The sequence below is a fragment of the Nanorana parkeri genome, unplaced genomic scaffold, assembly GCF_000935625.1.
Source record: "Nanorana parkeri isolate BGI_ZX_2015 unplaced genomic scaffold, ASM93562v1 scaffold1084, whole genome shotgun sequence".
NCBI classification, from domain to species: domain Eukaryota; kingdom Metazoa; phylum Chordata; class Amphibia; order Anura; family Dicroglossidae; genus Nanorana; species Nanorana parkeri.
This window is the reverse complement of record NW_017307352.1, coordinates 461316-486043: the sequence shown is the minus strand read 5'-3', so window position 1 is coordinate 486043 and position 24728 is coordinate 461316. Positions and strand designations below refer to the sequence as shown.

At 41.3% G+C, this 24728-nt stretch overlaps 1 protein-coding gene across 1 annotated transcript in view; it reads right to left on the bottom strand.

Annotated features, from left to right (window-relative positions):
* RAD9A (RAD9 checkpoint clamp component A) overlaps positions 1-23402 on the bottom strand; it is a 32947-nt gene extending 9545 nt beyond the window's left edge. Inside the window, exons 1-9 of the mRNA XM_018567700.1 lie at positions 23324-23402; positions 20156-20226; positions 19426-19545; positions 18715-18829; positions 16907-17006; positions 14605-14714; positions 9295-9401; positions 7204-7268; positions 2746-2844 (exon numbers count right to left, since the gene is read on the bottom strand). Coding sequence (XP_018423202.1) covers positions 2746-2844; positions 7204-7268; positions 9295-9401; positions 14605-14714; positions 16907-17006; positions 18715-18829; positions 19426-19545; positions 20156-20226; positions 23324-23369 — 833 coding nt within the window. The 5' untranslated portion in view covers positions 23370-23402. The remainder of the gene's footprint in view (positions 1-2745; positions 2845-7203; positions 7269-9294; positions 9402-14604; positions 14715-16906; positions 17007-18714; positions 18830-19425; positions 19546-20155; positions 20227-23323) is intronic.
* Positions 23403-24728: the final 1326 nt, after the last annotated feature.

The following is a 24728-nucleotide window of genomic DNA, read 5'->3' as shown; positions in this document are numbered from 1 at the left end:
ACTCACCTCTTCGTAGAATGTCAGTAGGTTGGTCTGGCAGGAATGGTCCTTCCTAAATCCGTGCTGATTATCACTTATAGTACCATTGTCACAAACAAAATCCACTAAATAGTCCTTTATCATCCCCTCTAACAGTTTGCATACTATTGATTTTAGACTGACTGGTCTATAGTTCCCAGGTTGGCATCTTCACCCTTTTTAAAAAAAATTTAGAGGGTTGGTGGACCTCAATTATGAGGGATGATTAACCAATTTGTACTAGAGTGAATAAATGTAATTTTTGTAGACTTTTCCCGGCAGAGCTGGAGAAAAAAAAAAAACCCATCCATCCTCTTAGGGCACTAGCCAAAAATAGGATGGGCTATGCTGGGTTGGCATACAGATTTTAGTTTACCAGTGCCCAATCCTCCTTTAGGCCCCGTTCACATATAGCGAATTGTCGCGCGATTTCCGCTGCGATATCGCGCATTTTTGCCGCGCGATATCGCGAGAAGTTGCCGGCCAATGCTATTCAATGGAGCGGTCTTAACTCCATGTCGCGCGTCGCTTCTACCGGACCCTTTTTTCGGCGGATTTTGCGCGATTTTGCTTTTTTTCTATCGTTGCCCCGAAAGTCGCGCTATCCCGGCCGCTGCAAAGGTATGTCGCTATATGTGAACGGGGTCTTAGGTGGCAGCATACCCCTGACAACAATAAGACTTCCAGGGTACCTCCTTGGCGAAAGACAAACGCACCTGCTGTTTTAGAAGCTGCCAAAGTGTAACAGATTACAATTTACTCCCTCACATTTCTAGACATGAACGTAAGCAAAGTGACCCATATGTTACAAATACGTAATATGTAGACACATGGAAATCGTATTCGACTTGTATAGCATATTGCTTTCTCATTTTATGGTTTTTAAATTGTTGAACATCCTGGAAAAAGCAAATACATGTCTTCCTTGTTTATATAAATTTGCAAAAATGGGATGCATCCCAGACCTATAATTTTAATTTGACATCTTTGCGGGTACCTGTGCATATAAACACTATAGGCTCGATTAATAATTTTTTTCCCCCCGCACAAGATTCACCCAGGATTCACACATTTCCCCAATTACAATTAGAAAATGGGTGAAAGTTGTGTGAATACATTTAAAAATACACTCCTGAGTTGTATAGGTTACCCCCATTTGCATGAATTTCTTCTAGGTATTTCAGTTCCCTCCCGTACTCCAAAAAAGCACCTGCACCTAAATAGACTTTCACCTAAACTGGCCTTGTGTAAATTGTTTGCATGAGTGGCAGGACCTTAAGCAAGGACCTATAGCATTGGGTCTATGTACTTGGCAAAGAGATGATTAATATATCAGCAGTTATATCAATACATAAAATAAAGTCATGCACTTTGCCACTGTGTTGGTGAACATTCTCCTGCCAGTGAAGAAAAAAAAAAAACTAGGGTTAAAAATCAAAACAATTTTTTTTTAAAAACCGCAGATGTTCTGTAAAAGAAGGAAAAATAATAAAACCGAGACCAGTACAAGACTATAAAAGCATAAAATGAAAGAATGTCTAAAGCCAAAACGTTCTTTTATATTTTGGATAGAGTAGGGAAAGTTTAAAACCATTATGACGTGTTTTTTGTCATCCGTGTCTTGTTAGGGAGGCTTACCTCAACTCAATGTGAAAAGGATATCTTTGCCCCCCCCCCCCCCATCCCTTTTCTGCTGGCAGTGACATTGAAAAACTCTTGCTGACATTTACCATATCAGTGGCAGCTGTGGGGAGAAACTTGCTGGTGCTTGCACCTCTGCAAGAATAGGCCCAGGGACTATTAGTATTTTCCTACCTAGGTGTTTACCAAGACCTGATCAACAGATGACCTGGAACGGTATGTGATGAGTTGTTGGACATTCCCTGTGGCATTGCATCATGCTCAGACATAAGGATAACCTAGAAATGCCTTACCTTATTGCTGCATTAAGACCTGTACCAATAAGAAGGCAATATGTAGCATCATAAATGCAGAAAGAACTAACACACGCTACAACAGCACCTGTGGCCCCAGAATTGCGGCACTATACCACAGTACTCGCAAGGCTAAAACCAGGGCTCAAACAAAAGAAGGCCGCTAGCTTCTGCTAGTGGTATAGCTTTATTTCTTTTGCATTTTCTACTTTCCATTACCTTTTCTCTGATCTTTGAGTGGATCTTGTTGAAGGCAAAATGTTGTGACAGCAATTGTAAAGGGGCAGTAGGGAATACAAGCACAGAAGGGGTTGTTATTTTTGCCATGGTTTATTGCTGCTTGAGTCTTATGTGGAGAGAATTCCTTACCTTCTGTCCAGTGATACACTGTTGAACCCCAACGCATCGGACTAGGTGATAGGATGCAATAATACATTTTTGAAAAAGCAGCACAGTCAATAATAAAAAAATAAAAAAAATTATACTGAAGCAGGCAAATAGTGGAAGAGGTTACCCTACTCCACCCTGTAGGCAAGCGCCAAAAACGTGCAACATATTGGTTTCTGTGCAATTCAAATAAGACAGCTATCAATAAGAGGTTAATGCCATGCTATTAAGCAATAAAAAATATCTTATGTTCTCAAGTACTAACCGAAGGGGTAAAACACCAGAGCCAGATGACTGGGAGAGAAATGTTAAGTAGGTCCCAGTGCTTCTTACTTGGCAAAAGACCTGGACGTTTGTGGCTGCCTTCAATGAAAATACAACATTTATGACAAAGGTGAACATTTACCTTTGGTTCTGAGACTGTGAGGCATGATCTGTATCTGATAAGGTGGCCAGGACAAAATGTACTTCAAGGACTGTGTCATCCACGCTGAATACTGCTGGACTGTAATACATAAAAATAGAAAAAAAGATATAGCGGTCATTACAGGATACAATGCTCCAGAAACTTAACATAAGATTGTAAGCCCTCAGGGGCAGGGCCCTCCTCACCATCTTGTCTTGAATTGTATTGTAACTGTAATGTCTTCCTTATATTGTAAAGCGCTGCGCAAACTGTTGGCGCTATATAAATACTATGTAATAATAGTAATAATAATATCCATTAATGTAAGACTAATCAAATGGCAGGCTACCGTTGCCCACTCAAATGCAAGTCAGACAAATCTTTAGTTATTCATACTGTACACATTAACAACCGTAAAAGTGTCTTGGAACACATATGCATTTAAAGAGCTCTGACAACACACTGCTCAGTGAAAATGAGATCCACAAAAAGTGCGGTAAATACATATTTTGATTGTGCATGCATTTTCTCAACATTTTGAAATATAACAAAAAGCATGGAATCAAAGGCACTGTAAATTAGCTCTTGAAAACTTTCCCAAACATGTTCCCCCTCCCCAAATTCTGAACAATAAAGCTGGCAATATACATTACATTACATTTTCGCACTCCTGGCATCTCTACCAACCAGTGCACCCTATATATGAAGGATCACACCGGGTGACTTTTTGTGAATATATCTATAAAGTAGGGCATTGCTAAGTGCCAAGGACACCTTTACCAAATTATAAGGGAAAACCATCAGTAAGCCAATCATTATTCCCTCCCATGAACTTCAATTGGCAGTACTTGCATGTGGCTCATAGACATTAGATTGTTGCCCTATCCAGCCAGTAATGGCCAGAGACTAATCTAACATCTCTAGGCACAGTAATCACTATTGATCACTCCTTTTCATGGAAAGAAGATACATAAATAAAAAAAACAAGGTGAAATGCCAAATTGATAAGTGAACCAGAGAATAGCTAATGTAGGAAACAATGACATAATGTTTAAACGATAACTACACCTTTAAAAAACATTTCCTCATTTAATTTATCTTATTTATCTCTCTATAGGTTGAACTCGATGTGTCTTTTCTCAACCTGACTATGTAACTACTATTTATCATATGAAACCTAACAGCAGAGCTAGAAAACAGACAAACTCCGTCTTTAATCTGCAAGATTTTCATCACAACAACTTTAGTAAAGTTGTCCTTTAAATTCTCCTAGTAAAATACTTTCCTCACTCCGCACTCCTGAGATCTTATATGTGCGGTCCTGCCCAGGGCACTGCAGCCCCCTTTGTTCCTATGGATAAGCATTATTCAACTGGATGACTGGAGGCTTATACAGTGGAATGAATAGAGCTATAGGGAGTGAGGCTCTATTCAAGCCTTGGGCATCTGGGTAGGGCCTCACACTGAGGCTATTGGGAGCAGGGAGGAAGGCAATCAGGCAGCATTCACCGAGTTGGGTGAGGGTACAATTGTCCTTTCACAAGGAGAGCATTTTAGCCTACAAATGAGTCGATTCAAAATATTAGCTGCAGAACAGAAATATCTTTTTAGCGTGGATTAGAAATGGATACCTCTGTTTTGAGATGCTTCTTTGGACCAAAACACAGCTTCACACCGATTAGAAAAGAAACCTTTATCAAATTTTGTAGGAATTACCTGGGCATTTGTTTGACACACAATGCTGTATCATACTGTTAGGCCCATATTTTCTGTTTTGTCACAGAAAAATAGATACAATTACTGTGGTTTTATTTATATAACACTTCTTCATCCCTTCCAAAAAAAGAAAGGGGTGTACTGCTCATCTATGGATTATTCCCGTTTAAGGCCCCATTCACACCTATGCGTATTGTAATATGCGCGTCTGTCGCGCGACCGTCACGCGTTTTTTTTACCGCGATTCGCGGTAAAAAAGTTGCGCGATTCCAAAGGCTACTTGGCAGGATACAAATGGAAAACGCCCTACAAAACGGACCAATACGCAGCAAAAAACGCTCCGGGACCTTTTCATGCGTGGGCCGTTTTGTAGTGCGTTCGGGACGGGCGGAAATACGGACAGGTGGGAACGATACCATTGACTACAATGCTATTTATTTTTTTGACCGTTTTGTAGAGCGTTCATCGAGCGTAGGACGCGCTACAAAACGGTCAGGTGTGAATGGGGCCTTAACGTCTTTTAAGAGAGGGATTCACAGTCACTACTTACTTTTTGTCCACATGTTAGACTGGTTTGCCTCTCCAGCTCAAGAATATTCTTGTTGACATCGCATTTTTTAATAACCTGTGGAAAGGATTGACTGGTGGAAGATGTGGCTTGTTATCTGGTCATCATAGCCATCACAAGGCCAATCATTCTGAGGTATCACTTATTACTTTTTCAAAACACTTTAGCTTTTTCATGAAAATGTAGTTGGTGGTGGGAATAGGAGACACTGTTGAGATGAGGCAGGTGTTTCTTGAAGAAGTTTGTGTGAATGGAACCAGGGACTGTAACAGTGTTCATGGTAATATTATTATAAGTGAGACAGCTCATTTTCACAGCGAGAGTGATATGAACTGGGGGCAGTGTAGTTCACATGGAAAGGGTACATAAATAGGTATTATAAATTAAATTAATGCTTTAGAAGTATTTATATATTGTATTAACTGATGCATGCTGTATGATCTATGGTTACAGCCTTGGTCGAGAGAAAAAGCTTAAAAGGAGAACTATGAGGTGAGTGATTGAAACTGTCATAGGTCGGCTCAGTAGATCGGGAAGTGAGCGAACACAACCGGCGCTCGCTCACTTCTTGATCCTGTCACTGCAAAGAGCCGTGACAGGGGAGGGACATGATTCCCCTCCGATCCTCCAGCGTTGACTGGCGGAACGGACGGGGGAGGAGGCAGGTACAGCTGGCTCTGCCTCTAGATAGGCAGAGCCAGCTGTCACTTACGCAGCTGGGCGGATCCAGACATAATTATTGGGATCCGCTTCAGCCCCAGTGTCTCAGTATACCGCAAGCTATAGCTCGCGGTATACTGAGCTTTGGGTGACGGGAGGGCGCTAGTTTGTGTCCTCCAGTTACCCTTAGGAGAACTATGGGGAAAAGCCCTAACCCCATAGTTCTCCTTTAAGGATGTAGTTGCGAGTCCTGGGGGGTTAGGCAATCTTCTTTTAAGTCATGACGTGCGAGTGCTGTCGATGTTGATTAGCCTGGAACCCGACTTCCCACCCAACCAGCATCGAGCCAGCCAAACAGCATGGAGCCGGCTTCCCGGGCAATTGAAGAAGCTGGGCAGCAGGTAATGACACTCCGCCCGGCTTCCTGATTGGCCCGAATGCTGGCTCCATGCTAGCGGAAGTACCAGTATCGCTACTCGGCATTGGCGAGTACCGAAGATAAAATATTGCAACTTGTATTCGCTACAGAAATACCGGTATCGGTGCATCCATAGTTACAACTTAATCTTTAAATGAGGACTCCTCGACCTATTGCAGAGTGTGAAGGGCTGGCATCCTTGCTGTGTGGTAAAAGTATTAAAAGTATTGAGTCTGGTCAATTGCAAACCAAATGACCTGCCTGTCATTTATGATATAGTGACAGCTTAAATATAACCGATACGGGTAGGTACACACAAACAGAGAGATTCTTTTTTTTTTTTTTAAAGCAAAGTAATGAAAAGAAGTATTGTTCTGGTTCCCACAACTTTTTTCTTATAAGACATTAAAAGGAAAACTATAGTCTTAATCATTTTATGTAGGAAGTGCCAGGAAATGTTGCCATGTCAGTTGCCCAACTAATCTGCTGTTTTGCACTGCGCTTCTGAAATCTTCATACAGTTTTTCAACAACTGATAATCAGAAACTGGTTAAAATGAATACAACACTTTGGACGAAGAACATGGATCAGCAGGTACTGTTAAAACTTTTTTTTTTATAATGCTAATCCTAATAGTGAATTCTAAGAGCCCAAAACAACCTATGGATTTTCAGACATCCAGACAGTTGAAGCAAAGGCGTGATATCCCACAGTGCAATGTACAATGATTGAGGGACTTTTGTAGAGGATTGGGTCCCAACTTGTAGATTGCAGTGATGTGCCTATGCTATAATAGCGCAAAGGAAGAGCCGAGATTTTAAGTGAATAAAAAGTTAACCTGAACAGGAAAAAGAAAGCTCACATTACCAACCAATTTTCGAAGTCTGGGCCATATCCTTGCATCACTACCTAGTCAGTCACTGACCTTGAACAAAGTGTGCATGTCAAGTGTCTTGCTACCTGCCTAGCCATGCACTTGTTTCAGGGCAATAATGAAAGAAGCAAGAATAAGGACAATAACCTAAGATATTGCACTTTCAAAAACAAGTCAACAACAGCAGCTGCCATACTTCTATCATAATGTACAATGACTCACCAGCCAGCACTATCAAAGTGTATCGAGATGGGGAGGCAACTGGACTCTGCAAAACCAAGGAGACCCTGTGGGTAAACAAACATGGTTATGTTTTTTATATTACATGACAGATTTAAAAAAAGCCAGCTCTACCAAAAACTGATATTTTTGTTTTATGTGGTTCTGCCAAACTGGACCATAGGATGCTGCCCTCCTGTCCCAACGGAAATCGCTATACTGAAGAATACATAAAAAAGCAAACTGCAGCACAGCGATACCTCTGCAAGAGCATTATGGTAGGAGACAAACTATTGTAGAGACAACTTCACTCCTGGGACCTCTACAGGTATAGGCAATACATGCGTGCCCAATGAAAACTAATATAATGGGGTATTGGGGATAAGTGGCCGAGAAAAGGTAAAGTGAAGCTGCTCTAAAAGGTGCCCATACACCTTACAGTTATCTGCAGATTTTCTTGTCAGATGGAAAAAGTGCAACAGATTGGCCCAGGTGGAGATACCTCGATCCACACAGTTAAGTGTAGATGGAGGAATCTGTTGCACCTTTTCCATCTGACCACAGAAAATCTGCAGATAATTGTAAGGTGTATGGCCAGCTTAACTCGGAGCACTGCAACCAACTGGGATATTGAACGGCTAATTGTGCCTTACACACCTGCAGGTCTGCATGCCAAAATAGAGGAAAAAGCAGAGGTACAGCCAGTAGACAAAAAAACAGTGGAAGTACAAAAGTACTTTTCACCTCATTGTACCGCTCTCCAGCAAGTGCTCATAGGCCCATAATGGCGCCACTACCACAAATGGGAGCACCAAAACACAACAACCAATCTCTTCCCTACCCTACAGAATGACTGTCTAGCAAGCTTAGTCTCCACACAGGACCTGAACAATGTGGAGGCCACTGTGTTGGATTGCCCACCAACTACAAAAATTAAAATGTTGTTTATTTAAGAACACATATAAAACAACTCTGCTTGTTCCTAGTGCCATGGCCAGCTCTCAGACAGCTGCTGTTGTGGTGGAGGGTTTCATTTCAATATACTTGCTTAAAACTTTGTTGAAAAATTATATTAAAATACCAGTAATAATAATCACAATAATAAGCATAACAGTACTCTAAGCAATGACAGGCCAGCCTCCTAAGTCAAACTGCAGTGAAAAGTTAAGTGGTAATTAGGAATTACTGGACCTTTAAAAAAGGTTTTAAAAAAAGCCTTGTTGCCAGTTTCAGTAGCTTTACTGCTACTCGTGACAGATTCTAGTTCTTAATACTGCCAATTAAATAATCTTTTGCATGGCTGCAACAGATTTTTAAAAAATTCCCACCAGTTTACAGATTAGAAAACAGGCGGTAATTAAAACCAGCCCTAATCTGGCATACAGAGAGACACCAGTGCTCAGAGTGGGACATGTATATACTGGAAAGCTGTCAAAGAATCCACACACAGCTCGCTGTCAATCAGTAGCACAGGGGACCTGATGGGTAACCGTTACTTCAGCATTCCCATCGGGCTCTGACCCCACTGTGAGAAGCACTGGTTGTTAACAGAGCAGTGACTCTACAAGTGGCAGAGCATGATGTGGATGCTGCATACCAGTGCCCCATCAGGTCCGCTCTGGAACTTGACAGCAGGCAGTGGGCGAAATATATAGCCAAAGCCAGCCTGCTACTGGCTACAGAATTTGCCCACTGCCTGCTGTCAATCAACAGCAGAGTGGACCTAGTAGTTCCTCAACACCCCCATCAGGCTCCGGCTATGTATAAGTCTCTGGCCGCTTTGTCTGTTTGTGTGACAGGTGCAATGGCTGAGCTGAAAGATCATGAACGCTGATCCTGTGATTTTATCAGGATCAGTGTTGCTGAGCTGCACTAAAGGTGGAGCGTCCAATGTGGACACTCCAGGCTCAGTTCACCTCCACACGGAAAGTGGTTGTGTTTCTGCCAAATTCCTGCATCTTTTTCCTAACAGGTACATGAATTTGGAGCAAGCACCGACATTTGTTGTGTGGATGCATGACAGAATTCTAAAGTGTTTTGTAGATACTCTAAGAACTTCCCCCATTGTGGGAATATGTTTGAAGGCCTTCTTACCCTGAACTCACGCAAACAAAATGTGATCTGACTCTGCTTCTGGAGCTGATAGACCAGGAATTCCTCCCTGCTCAGGGACAACTCTGTCAGCATCGCCTTGCTGGGATCTGAACAAGAAAATAAATAAATAGCAAGAACAGTAGGAATAATACAAACACTGTTATACAACAGGCCTTGTTAATGGTTTTAAAAAAAAACTCCATGGGCTGGCGCGTACCGCCGCTTGCCTCGGGAGAGAAAAGAGGACGAAAGCAGGCCACCTCTCTCCCGGAGCGCATCACATGTTCGTTGGGAACCCGGTGCTTAATCATTCGTAGACTAACTGATTCTGGGTCAGGGTTTCGTGTGTAGCAGAGCAGCTACTTTGCTGCAATCTATTAAAAAATCATCCCTTAAGCCAAGCTTAGAGACGAAAAAAAAAAAAAAATTACAGGTAGAAACTAAATTAACCCTTGCAGAGAGCTAAAATACCAAAAACTTACTCAACTGAACCTCAATCCCACCTGGCTGCTAGTCCGTTTTTTCTGCAGCCCCTCTCCTCCTCCGCTCTGGCAGTCTAAGGGCCAGCGAGTCAATACACTGTATTGACAAGGGATTTTTGACCGATGGAGCAGAGGCTGCAGGGACTGGTCTAGCAGTCAGGCAGGACTGAGGTTCGAGTGAGTATATGTTATTTTATCTCCCTAGACAAAACAAGCATTTAACCCTTGCAGTCTGGCAGTAGCCCCACTGCAAAGGTTACATGGTATTTGAGGTTGAAAAAAAAGACAGGTCCATCAAGTCCCTGTGTGGTCTAGTATTTAAGACCCCTGTATCCTGTAAGACCCCTGTACCTGTACATTATGGTCTCTTAGGATGGTATCTTATTGATTTTTGAACTAATCAATATTCTTTGTAGGCAAGCCCTCACGGGTAGGGCCCTCCTTACCATCTTGTCTTGAATTGTATTGCGATTGTAATGTCTTCCTTATATTGTAAGGCGCTGCACAAACTGTTGCCGCTATATAAATCCTGTATAATAATACTACCACTGCTTGTGGCACAGAGTTCCAAAATGTAACCTCTCTAACGGAAAAGAAGCCCCTACACCCTTTGTGGTTAAATCTTTTCTCCACCAATTTTAGGTGGTGGCCTCCCTCTTTGTTAGGGAACTTACAATAAAAAGTTTAGTGCTGATGTTACCATCACCACTGAACATCTTGTACATCAAAATCATGTTCCCTCTTAATCCCCTAACCTACAGCGTGAAGTAGTTTAAATTTAGCAAACTTGTCTCATAGCTTTGATCCTCCAGCCCCTTAATTAGCTTATCTGTAAAAAAATAAGTCAAGGCAACTGGACTTGCTGTATTTTTCTTGAAGACATTTCACTGGACATCCGACCAGCTTTCTCAAATCAGAATGACTTATAGAAAAATTATCTAGGATTATATATGGTGAATGTTGCTCCAATCCACATAATCTGGTAGTCACAGGTGCATAATTGGAGTCTAGGAGGTTTATTAATTAAAACAGCATTGTATGAGGCAGACAATAGATGCCGCCGCCCCCCCTATTCAAGCTTGGCTTCTCCATTTTTACATGAATGGCCTCTTTACACCTCTTTTAAACTAGTCCTCCTCCCGGTCTAGGATGCGTACTTGACCGTCTTCAAAGGAGTGACCTTTTTCCTTTAGATGTAGGTATACTGCCGGATCCCGACCAGAGAGTTTTGCTCTTCTATGCTGTGCCAGTATACTGAAACCATCTTCTTGATGGCCAGCAAAAGGAAATAACAAATTCTGTGCGCGGTTTTCTTTAAAAGATGCATGGGCAAAGAGAAATATCGAGCTGCCGTTGCTAAAACGTTTGAAATGTCAGGCTGCTTGAGGTCATGCTGACCGACTTGCTTTTAATACTTGACCCCTTGACTCTGGACAAGTATGAATGATCAAGAGACTTCGTTATGACTTAATTTGTTGCTCACTTGTTCCAGATCACCAACTCAGCCAGGGAACTAGCTTTTTCAGAACAATGCTGCCCACATATTTCTCTTATTACATGTTTCCTTTAACCCCTTCATGACTGAGCTAGTTTTCAGGTTCTGTTCATAAATGACTGACACATTTTTTACATTTTTGCTGTGTGATTCTTCCACAGCAGTAATATACTTTCTTACTAAATGTACCCACACATATTATATATAGTTTTTTAGAGGACAGATAGGGCTATATAATTATATCACATATGTGTACCTAACCCCTCACTTAGTTTGAATAAAATAAAAAAAATTAGGGAAAAAAAAAAACTGTGGCCAGTCATATAGGCACAAAGTGACAGGACGTACACTGTACGTCTCCCGTCACGAAGGGGTTAAAGTGCTTTTATAAAACGTTTGCATCTACAAAAAAAGACCACATAACAAAACCCATTATTATTGTAGAACTTGTACAACACAACACTGAAAACACTTTATAATACATTCTATGATTCACAGGTTTCCCAACAATTTCTTAGCTAAACAGGTCAAAGGCAGTAACTTATTAAAGTAGGGCTGGTAATGATTAAAATGTTCGTGTTCGATCAATTTTTTTAAAAATTGATTAATCAATTAAATTTTAATTATAAAGCACATACAGATCCAACTACATTGGCCTATACACACACACATTAATCTCACGTGCCCCGCTCAATATGGCCGCCGCTTCAGTGGGGCAAATCAGAATAATAACGTGCTGGATTAGTGTGATCCTAGTTCATTTTATTACTTCATTGCTGTGCTGTATGTGTATAGGCCAATGCCTTGGCTGACGCTCGTGCAGAAAGTTTCTTGGGCAAACTCACCGGCCCAAGTGGCTCCGTCGGCTAACGAAGGGGGGAGGAGTCCGTTGACGTCGATGGATCGCCGACGGGACTCCTGGAAGCCGGCAGAGAGGTGAGTGTTTTCACTAGCAATCAAAATAATTTTAATCGATCAAAAAGTTTAATCGAGAAATTAATCTTTAATTTCCACAGCCCTATATTAAAGCAGAAATGTAATTTGTGAAGGTTGGGTTAGCATATTAAATACTCTGCCAGTGAATGTACACAGAAGTGTTGATTGACCACTTTAATAGAAGATTTTTACTAGCTCTTCATTTGAAAATAGTGGTATTGTTGATTATAGCACAGCTGTTTTTTCAGCCCAGCTATTCCAGTTCTTTATTTAGACTGAATGCATAGCTGACACAGAAATAGAGTAGACAGAGCCCCGTTTGCATTAATGGAGATTTGCTTTATTTTTTTTTTCCACGTTTTGGTTTGAATTTAATTAGATATAAACACAAGTGCACAAATCCTATTTTCTTGATAAATTGATTTTCGACATCAACTACATTAATTTAGTTAATGGGGGCATGACACAAACAGTTTAAGATTTTTTTTTTTTAAAGACATGAAAATCCCGCAAAAAAACACCAACACAATCTATATATCACATCACATCTTGTTTAAAATGGACATCACATTTTGTGCCTGAGGCCACCATAGGATTTACTGGATTTAATGTGCCTCACTCCTAATCCTGTATACTGTATGTGTTGAGCTCATTGCTCTGTATTCACCACTGATGTAAGTGCCCAGCAGGCTTTATTATGCTCTCGTTAGACCCAATTTCCAGCTTATAAGATGCACATGGCTAGAACTGCAGTGTGGAGTGCGAAAGCTAATAAATGCTGCACCACCCCTGGCAAGTCAGGCAAAGAACGCAATCCTTGCTTCACAATAAATGTGAAAGGTCATATAAACTTTATTGTTCCAGAATCTTAGGGGGGTGGGGTGGTCATATTTCAAGTCACCCTCCACACGAAACTGCTAATGTAATTTTGTTTAGGGTATAATGGAGCCTGGTGAGTTAGTATACTTTTGCTTACCTCAGCTCATAAGATGTTGTAAAACAATGCCTCTATGCTGCTTTGTCAGTCTTCACCCCTTACTGTTACAGGTACCCGGCTTTTACATCTTTCAGGTATGAATATGAGAGGCCCCTAGGCTATGCTGGCACATAAGGTTGTGAATTTTGGGTGCCGCTGTTCTTCCCGAGCGTTGGAGGAATCTGCTCTATTTCATTCAGCCGGAGGTTGAATGAAAAAAAAATAGGAGTGTATGGCAGCTTTACACTAGGTCAGCTAATCTTTTTCTTGTTGTATTACTGTAAGTGAACCATGCATGCATGATTGTGATCATTCTAAGTGTTTTAAACCCTCAAATGATCCTGTTAGATGCACACTGACTATTCCGTGCCAGTTAGGTGAACTCTACATTCCTGCCTAAAGGTGCCCGTACACTGCCCGATTCTCGTACGAGAATCGGGCGAAATCCCGCGATCGTACGAGAATCGAGCAGTGTGAACTAAGACGTGCGACCGTTTCTACTGTACGGTCGCACGTCTTTTGTCGAGCCAACATGCTTGAAAACCAGCCGAGAATCGTACGATTCTCGGCGGGTTTCTAGCCTTCCGGGCGGGTTTCTAGCCTGCTAGCCCGATAGCTGCGGAACGGGCCGGTGTGCGCACACGCACACTGCCCGTTCTGCATTGCCGTCAACGGGCGGGCTTCCGATGATCGCAAGTACGATCTGCCCGTCCAAGGTGGGCAGATCGTACGGGCTTTTAATGAGCATACGACCATCGCAAGACAAAAAAGTCTTGCGATGGTCGTAAGGTGTATGGGCACCTTTAGAGGAGCCCATAGCCCTCAGTAACTCAATTCGCCTCTCCTCTTTTCTCCCACAGTGTGCACCCGAGAAGCATTCAAAAGCAAAGGGGCCCGTCACCTCCTGCCTTAAGGTGGCCATACACTGTGTGAATTTTGCCCGGTTCTTGATCCCTTGATCAGAAATCAAAGGAGCCAATCAGAAAATCTTCGAATGTACAGAGTCAACAGCTGATGAGCTGCTGGGTCTGTTCAGGTATTCTGACAGGGGCTGGCGGCCGCTGTCAGAATACAAAAAGGGACAGCAGGGATTTCTCGATCAATGTGCTTGTAGCATTGATGGAGGAATCTGCTCTATTTTATTTTGTCCAGCCCGTGGGTTGAACAAGAAAAATAGAGCAGTGTATGGCCAGCATCACAGTAGAAATGTCTAGCATCACAGATCCTACTTCCCCATAATTCCACCTGCACAATAAAGAGTATAGGAGTGAAAACAGAGCTTCTGTCGGAATACTAAGGTCTCCAAGCATTAAAGGAATTTCCTTCTATTTTAAAAACTTGTCATGACTCACCTAGAAAGAGTGGTTATAAATGCACTTGCCTCTGAACTACCCTTGTAAAGATAAGACAAGACATCTTACCTACTTCATCCTCCACATAGTTCTTAAGTGTGACTTTTCCACAAGGACTGGCCATCAGTGTCACCTCTGCAAGTGTCAATGGAAAATGCACAACAGCATCTGAAAGCAGCCTAAAGAGGAGAATGCCAGTAAATTATAAATAGCAAGCTTGCAGAAAAAACAGCAACCATGAAGCAGAACTGTAACATATTCCATTTATTTCCGATACTAATATTGTTTTACCCATATTTGCCACAAGCTATTTTTTTTTCTCCCACTATTCAACAGAAATGGTCATCAGAAAATAATCCTGCGTTTCAATAGGTTATTAGGGCAATGATTGAGCCAGTTCTAGCCATCACTGTCTTTTTGCATCAATAATATACACTCACTGGCCACTTTATTAGGTACACCTTGCTAGTACTGGTTTGGACCACTTTTGTCTTCAGAACTGCTTTAATTCTTTGTGGCATTGATTCAACAAGGTGATGGAAACATTCCTTAAAAGGTTTGGTCCATACTGACACGATGGCATCACACAGTTGCTGCAGATTTGTCGGCTGCACATCCATGATGCAAAGCTCCACAAGCCTGAACCGTTGATACGAGGCCGGGTGGATCCATGCTTTCACGTTTTTCCAATATTCTATTTTACAATTTTGGTGAGCCCTTGCAAACTGTAGCCTCAGTTTCCTGTTCTTATGTGACAGAAGTGGCACTCGGTGTGGACTTCTGTGGCTGTAGCCCATCTGCTTCAAGGTTCAATGTGTTGTGTGTTCAGAGATGCTCTTCTGCATACCTCGGATGTAACGAGTGGTCATTTGCGTTACTGTTGCCTTTCTATCAGCTTGAACCAGTCTGGCCATTCTCCTCTGACATCAACAAGGTGTTCTTGCCCAGAGAGCTGCTGTTTACTGGATATTTTCTCTTTTTCACACCATTCTCTGTAAACCCTAGAAATGGTTGTGTATGAAAATCCCAGTAGATCAGCAGTTGCTGAAATACTCAAACCAGCCTGACCAGCACCAACAACCTTGCCATGTTCAAGTCACTTAAATCACCTTTCTTCCCCATTCTAATGCTTCAGCAGACCATCTTGACCATGTCTACATGCCTAAATGTATTGAGTTACTGCCATGTGATTGGCTGATTAGATATTTCTGTTAACGATTAGTTGAAGAGGTGTACCTAATAAAGCGGCCAGTGAGTGTATAAAGCTTCCTTAGGGTTTGTTCACACCATGACCGTTGAGCTGTGTTTTTCTGGACACCATTAAACATTTATGATATATTTGGTTTCGGTGTGCCCTGTACATGCACCATACATGTGCGCGGGCATGCAGAAAAACACAGCTTAACAGACATGGTGTCAACAAGCCCTTGATCTTAAAAGCAAAACTGCATTGTTTAAACTTTCCATTTATTCTCATTGTTGTCACTGGCCTGCCACTTGATACAAGAATTTCTGAGATCTTAGGAAAAATCTGAAATTAAGAGTTTTAGCAATCAGTGTAGAGAACCCCGCTGGGCAGACAATTTAACATTTTGGCTGGCATGCAAGAGATTATGGGAATTTAAACTGACCCAGTCATCAAAATCTAAAAACTTGCTAACTATTAATAGGGCCTCTGTTGATGGCAAATGCAGCTTATTACATCAGCATGGGATGCTTGAGATAATTTAGAATTTAATGTAGGCACATTTAACCTGTATTTGACCTATTTCATGTTGTAATTTGAAAAAAAGGCTCTTGAAGGACAAGCACTTAGCACCCAAATTCAAATCCTACAAGGCATCTCTCTGTATTTTTGAACAGACATTGAGTAAGTCATGATTATTGATGCACTGAAACAGAAGCCTTGAAAAAGGTGCTCAGGGCTGCAATGTTGACCTTTAGCTATTAAGCCTAGCTGCAGAAAAACCAAGATGTTAGCACTATTGGTTTGAAGACAATTCATTTTTCTTAAGATTGAAGATGAAGAACATCTTCCAGATCTTGGAGTAGATTACCAAAGTTACTGGCTTTTTGCTATTTAGCTAGAAGCTAATCAAAGAAAAATATAATCTATATTGGTGCATTCCTAAATATTACGATACATGTACAATTCAAGAGATCATGCATACATACATTTTAGCAAGATCATGAGCGTTACACTGGATTTATGTGGAATGGCATTCTAGCAAGATAAAATAAAGTGAAACTGTGTTCACACTCCTGACCACGCACGGCCTAGTATTCTAGAAACGTTCAATATAATAAGATTACTGTGTCTATTTTATATGGTAATGACAAAAAAAAAAAAAATCACATTTAATGTATTCACCTGGCTGGTGCTCTGAGCACATTTGGGCAGCTGTCTGGATTGTATACAGCTTGAAGAGACTCACAGTCCTGATATGATAGGTTGTGTGTCTTTGTTACTCCTGAAACATTAAGAAATTAGTATTAGGCCTCATACACACACAGAACCTTTAGTGCAGCAGAGCAGTGTATACAGGAAAAAAAAAAAAGGATGACCACAAAAGGTAAATGGTAAATATAGTAAACTATGTGCAAAGGCATTGCAAATCACAAGGGGCACTCTTTGTGCCTGTAGGAAAAGAGTCAAATTCTGCATATGGAATGGTTTCTGTGCAGCTAGTTCTAGCCAACCTTGCAGACTGATTAGAAGAAAAAAAAAGGCAGGGTGTGTTTTTAAATGCACAAAGTATATCTGGCCAGTAATATTTATAAGTGATAGCACTGTACTCCTAGGAGATTGCCTAGGGATCAGAAAGTGTGGGGGAAAAGGACTTTCCCCCACACTTTATAAGGATTTCTGCCTCTCTTCAGGTTTAGGGTTCTGAGGATGCAAATTTTTTTTTTTTACCTCGATGGAAGAGTCTTTTGTCTATGGAACATAGTTGACAAAGACTGGATAAAGGGCATAAAGAGAGTAGAACAACACGTTAGGAAACATTTTTTTATGGAGTATTTTTGGAAAGCGTTGTTTGCTCCAAAACATGTTGAGATTTTAATTGCTTTTACTCTGGATACTCAATTTAAATGATCTGACTTCCAAGTTCTTAACCTGGCTCCTGTGCCTACGAGGTCTAAAAAAACCCTGCTAACGTGATGTTTGTAACATGCTGGGCTACGCAATAAAGCGAGTCATATCTGTGTGGTTTTGCTTGTTCAGCTAAAACTCCCAGTTGCCGGTTATGCTTTCTGGCACACTTCTGCTGATCCTCATGCTTGTGCGACTTGGTGCTGTTCTCTCTCGGCTACTTCGCTGTTGCCTTCTTTCTTGCCTCCTATTGGCTGTGATGTACTGTTTCCCAGGCAACGCGACTGCAGCTTGCTCCACCATTCTTGCCTCTCATTGGTCCCCTAAACCCCCCCAAACAGCACCTTATATATACACACACGCACACATGCACCCAGTGCTTGTGGTAGGTGTATCCATGTATCACTAGGTATGATTGATGTACACTGAATTATGACTTGCCTGTTACCTGACTCTTTGCCTGCTTAATGACCACCTCTCTTGCTTTCTGCCTGGACTGACCCTTTGCCTGCCATCTGCACCAACCTCTTGTTAGATTACTGACCCAGTTTTGCCTGCCGCATGGACTGACCTCTGCTCACGTTTACCTACTATGCCTTACCAGGTGCCTGGCTCTACCCCGACTTAGAGGTCCCCCACTACCAGGCATCCTCACCAACTTTGTCTCTACTATTGGTCCATTCATCTGTTCCACCTTGAACTGCCATATTGCCATTAACAACGCACCTTGAGGCAACCAATCATCTCCATCTTCTGTAGTATCACAGGTGCTTTCTCTGTTGCTTACTTGCCATTAGTGTAGCTTGGCTAGAGAATACAGAATTGGGGGGAAATCAAGTACTGGTAGGCCTGCTTGTCTTAAGGAAGCTGGGGCTACAATAACTGAAGCTACACTTGCCAGCTATATTCCTTGACCACTTGCACAGAAGTGAGCATCACACAGTTAAAAAAATAAAAATAGTTAAAGACGACCTGCCAAGGATGCACAAGCTGCCTCAGTCTTGCACTACTCTTGACATATCTTTGCCACAAATATCAATAAACCAAGCATAAAATAGAAAAGCCCAAATCTCCCATACACTCACCATATTTGCAAAACAGCTGGATCACCAAACGACTACTGTTGGTGTTCAGGCTTATAAGGCATTTCTCCACAGTCTTCTCCAGTGACGGCAAAGAGCGGAAAACACTGATCACGGACTATCAAGAGTAGAAGGAAGGAAAAAGGCATTAAAGTGACTTTAATACAAAAAGAAAAAAAAAATATTTTGTAGCTCATAGCAACCAGATTCCTTGTTTCATTTTTAATGTCAAACTGAAGAAATTCAATTCAAAATCTTAAATGGTTGCAATGGGCAGTGAGAAGTGTCCTTGTTAGCACACTCTTCAAATATGCTTCGTCCCAAGTAGTGGCTGATGTCTTGGATGCCCAAGTTACTGAAGGCACATGATTCCCCACAGTGGTCAGTGCATATTAAATAACTAAGGAATGCTTTTGAAAGCCATACAGGCCCTGTATAAAATTGTCCATCCACTGCAGTTGTGAAGAAGTGAGAAAAACAGGAACAAATTAGTTTTATTATAGCACAGACTCTTCTGTGCTGGAAAAGTGTTTTCGGATGTTTATGCAAGCGCTTGAGAAGCTCACATGTTTACCCCAACATTACCTGATTAACTTTGACTATACGGAGATCACATTACTAGTGATTATCAGACTGTATATATGTGGCCTTTTCCACCAATAGTGTAAGTTGTTACCCCTGTTTTACGTGTGAACTTTTTTGGACTACGATTACCTTCATGTAGATTTTGCAGTGGCATGATTCGCCAGTGACCTCAAAGCTGTGGAAGAAGAGTGGCGTAAAATTGAAGCAGGCATAAGCCGACCTTGAAGAGTTCACTGAACGCAGGCAGAGCTAATGACATAATGAGAGAAAGTTTCATTAGAGGCGATTAATATATTTCCCAAGATAAGCTAAGCACGCAATAAAAATAAAAGCACAACAACCATGCCAAGAAGACTGTAAATATTTTCCTATCCACCTGCTTATGCTCACTGCAACCCCTATAACACTACAAGGAACAGAAGGGGTCAGGAGGAGGAACCACAGAGCACTACGTTTCCAAAAAGACTTTGTGGAACAAAGTGGAATTCATCAGAGCTTATTCAGCTGTGCAGGAAGTAGGAGAAGCAAGTATTAACAGTCTTTGCAAGCTATACGCTGCAAGGGAAAGGAGCCACCCTAAAACAGGATAACAGGGCCAGTGCTCAGGGGACCAGCGGATTCTACATCAGGCTAAAACTTTTAAACATCAGGAACAGCATCCATTGTAAGGGATTTAATCAGTATTTGAAATGGCGTAAACTTTGTTTTGATTTTAATATCACTTATTTAAGCAACAGAGTCACCTTAATGTATAGGCAAGCACTGTGCTCACACTAAAAAGTTGCTAAAAGTCATACATAGCTCCAAAGCCTTGTACTGTGGTTCACATGGATGCTCTTCCTATCTATGCACTTCTTACCCCATCATCTAAAGGCTCAAAATATAGCTCTTCGCCAATTCTTGAGAGGGAGTGAATAGCACGCCCAAGTGCTAAAAAACAAAAAGAAGAATTACACATTAGCTTAGTAGCTTCAAAACAGAGATTTCAGTCTGGGTGGATGTTAACTGGCTAGGTATTTACCAGAATCTTAAAACACTTAAAAGGGTCTACAAACAAGAAGTTGGTAACCTAAACAGGTCGTTTAATCGGATTTTGGAACAATCTACTGTCTGCAAGTCGTCCTCAACATTCCCTAGTTAGGCCTGCTTGGATGAAGAATAATTGACAGATGGATTTTACCAGTCAACTGCTATTTTATCCCTGAGGGAAGCCTTCATGTTGGTACTCTTCCTATTTGTTTCATAAACACAGACATTCACCTTAAGTGAATCTGTATGTTTGGACAATTTGAATTGATCTCCAGCAGCGTTTATCTCTGCAGTATAAAACACTCCATATACTGTATATCATACATCCACAGAGGATGAACGGTATTGGTGAGATCCAATCTTTATCTATTTGATCTATGTGCTATATTGTGCTTTTTGGCAAGACTAGTTCAGCAAGATACACAGTGATGTGTGCCTGGATTACAGTGAAATGATGTGCCCATCATAACATCATATCTAGAAGATCAGCATGCCTCCATGGAGCTGGCTTACAAATAATTTAAGGATATTGGTGGTTAATACTGTGTAGCAGGGGCTTGCATTTACAAGTAGCTCAGGACGCACAGTTTTCTCACCATTTGAGACATGAACATTGTTATCACATCAGATGTGCACTCTAGTGGATATAACTTTCGTACAGTGGATTACAGTGAAATGATGTATCTATCAAAACATCACATCTACAAGATCAGTACACTTCCATGTAGCTGGATTACAATTAACTAATACCAGGATATTGGTGGCAAATACTGTGTAGCAAGGTAGAAATAAGGACACCGGCACTCCAATGGCAAATCTAATACGGCTATTTATTGACGTAACTGCAGCATGGCAAAGTACAGTCAGTGCGTTTCAGGGTCTCACAGGATCCCCTTCATCAGGCAAAACAAGTGAATCACTTGTTCTGCCTGATGAAGGGGATCATGTGAGACCCCGAAACGTCGCACTGAGTGTACTTTGCCATGTTGCATTTACGTCAATAAATAGACGTATTAGATTTGCCATTGGAGTGTCGGGGACTATCCGTCGACAGCCATTGCACCCACTTAACATTTATGGAACAGCGGTTTCGAGTGCGATGGGTATATGGACTGTATCCTGCAAGTAACTCAGGACGCACAGTTCCCTCACCATTTGAGACATGAACATTATTATCACATTGGATGTGTACTTTGGTGGATACAACTCACCTTCATCTATACCATCTATGGTTTTGAAATGGCCATTTGCTTAATCTCATTACATTGATTATTTGCTGCTTGGATACCTGGATTTGGGACTTATATTTGCTATTAAGGAAACGCTAGTCTCTACATTTGCACTTTATATTTTGTTATACAGGATGATGGATTTCATGTTTATTTTTGGAACCCCATTGAGCCATTACACTTTTTAAGGGGAGGGGGAAGTTGCTTGTGTAATTGTTTCCTTGGGGGAATGGGGTAAATGTAGATAGTTTTTTTTTAGGAATTTTTATATTTCTGGATATATTTATAGTATACATATTTTGTTATGATTGTGTGTTTTCCACTTGAACATTTTTTGATGTCCTATTAGTGGGACCTTGTTTTGTGGTCTTAGTAAGGACACGACAGCTTTAATTGGAAAACGATGTAAGGGATTGGATGTGTTAACTACTGTAGCATATGTTTATACATTGTGTTGATAAATCTTTTTTTTGGGTTCCACATATCTGTGTAGCACCTAAGATTGTTAAACAACCTTTCATCTTAAAATAAGACTCATTTATATTAACCTAAACGAGACTACCCTGTAATGAGAAAAAAAAAGTTGCCATTGCTCACCTCAGCTTCACGAAATGCTATTTGCCTGCCTGTCATGAATCTTCAATTACTTTAAATATTTTGTGAGGCACAAACCTGTAACAAGTATACGTATCAGAGGTTTTGACTTCATTCTGACTTTCTAATACACATGTTTCTTGGTGCATGCATTCCCTTAGTCTTCAAGATAGAGCATGCAGAAAACCATTACCATGCATGCATGTTTATGACAGCACTAGTGCTTAGAGGAGTCTGAGGCTAGTCAGATCATAGCCTCTTTTAGGCACTACTTTCCAACCACAGCTCTGGCCAAAGTTTCTGACAAAGTAGTCATCAGAATTCATAACTGGTCATTTCTGCCTGAAATGTAAAATGTCTGACAGATTTTTAGCTCAGTCTGTACAGCTGCCCATGCACTGCAATATTTTCTTTGTTCAACAGCGAAAATATATTACAGATCTCTCCATCAATGCTTAGCGCATTGATAGAGGAATCTCCTGCCGTTTGCACTTTATTTTGATGGCGGCTGACGGCCACTATCAGAATACCCCAAACAGAGCCAGCAGCTCATTGGTTGCCGGCTCTATTCGTTGGAAGATTTCCTGACCGGCTCTTTTGATCAGCGGATCGAGAAATGCTGGTCGAAAGGGTGCCGACAGTGGCACCCACTGTGCGAAGTGTAGCCGGTTTATCAAGAACCAGCCGAAATTCGTGTAGTGTATGGCCAGCTTAACCCCAGTAGAGATTTAACCCGACATCCTGTCCCTCTGAGGCCAATCGAAGAAATGGGGGGGGGGAGGCTTCTGGGACAGGAAGGTGCAGACATCAATAAAAACATTGTGAAGAGCTCCAAGCCTTTCCACCCTACTAAAAATGCATTTTTTCCTGTGTACTTGTTAGAAAGATTTCCCGCTACTTCCCCTCCTGACATTTCTGAGGGGAAATCTTACCAGTGGATTACACAGATGACATTATTATCCTACAAGAGGTTGTAACTCTTTCCTACTTTATCCAAAATAAAAGAAATACTGTAGTTGGGATTTGTAGAACTTGTGTTGGTACATAAAGTAGCAGGGTAGCAGATTTGGGGGAAAGGGGTGTGGGGGGGTTCAGAAATGCCACAATATAATTCAAATCTTTGGTGTCCATTAATAACTAACATCTGTTTTGGATGGAGCTCTCAGTTAACTCACCTTTAATGTTGGTTCCAGTGATAACACATTTAACACTTGCTCCCATGTTCACCGGGCAGGAATTTTAAAATCTGAAAAACAAAACAGAAAAATTAAGTTGCATTAAAAAAAAGTAGGCTTGCTCTAATAAAATTAATACTGAGATTGCAGAGCAATACAGATAGGGTTCTTAAAGAAGAACTGTAGCCAAAATGTTTAAATAACCCTTACAGTGGGGCTACACCCGCACTGCAAGGGTTAACTGCTCGTTTTCATCTAAGGACTAAACTAAAAGCATTAAACTGGCCAAACACCTATAGATTTTCTGCGGTCAGGTGGAAAAAGTGCAACAGATTCCTCCATTTACCCTAAACTGTGTGGATGGAGGAATCTCCTGCTGGGCCAAGCTTTAGTATCTTGCTAGTTGGCCCCGCTGGCTGTCAAAATACCTGAACAATCTGATTGGATGCGGGCATTGTTCAAGTATTTTGAGATCAGCAAGACAGCCAACTCGCATTTCCAAATGATAGGTGAACAATATGAAGCTCTTAGTACAGGTCTCCTTGAAAGCTTCTCTAGAACAGGTCTGAGGTTCCACACACTAAACCAGGATTAAAAAATATAATGTATTCAATTCACTAAGGGAGAATTTACTAAAACTAAAATTAGGAGCAGCTGTGCATAGTAACCAATCAACTTCTATCTTCAGCTTTCAAAATGAAAGCTAGATGCTGATTGGTTACTGTGAACAGCTGCTCCGGATTTTATCTGCTCCAGACTTCGTAAATTTCCCTCATTGTTCTTTGCACAATCTTAACAGTAGTTAAACTTTTTTTTTTTTTTACAGACAAAGAACGCCCTTACATTGTCACACAAATTATGTTCATGAGTCATACTGTTAAGGTCTACAACAAGGCACCGGTGACAGTCCTACAACATGGAAAATGGTTTCATATTGCTGTAATTTTCCTTTACTGGTGCCTTTCCATGGCAGAATATATATGCAACTGTAACCACCAGAAAAAGTGCCTCTTATACACTGTCATTTTTCTTTCCTGGCGCCTACATATGCTTGGATATTTACGCTGCCATGTACGCACCAGGAAAGCATTTTAAAGTGGAAGATAAAATAATTGTGCCCCAACCACCCCCACCCCAGAAGTTTAAGAATAAAATTCTAATTTTCTAGGAGCTGATTTCACATAAAGTATTACTTACCTTAACCTGTGACAGCTGGGGTTCCAATCCTCTTCTTTCCAGCACAGGAATGCAGGAAGGCACTCTTATGCTATCCTGTACAATACAGGACCAGTGTGGACCACAGCATTCAGTGACAGGGTGGCAACATGGGCACAGACACCAACAGAAGCAACTACAGAGCACCTGTCCTCACAATGAGAACTGGTGGGGAGAAAGATGGTGGGAC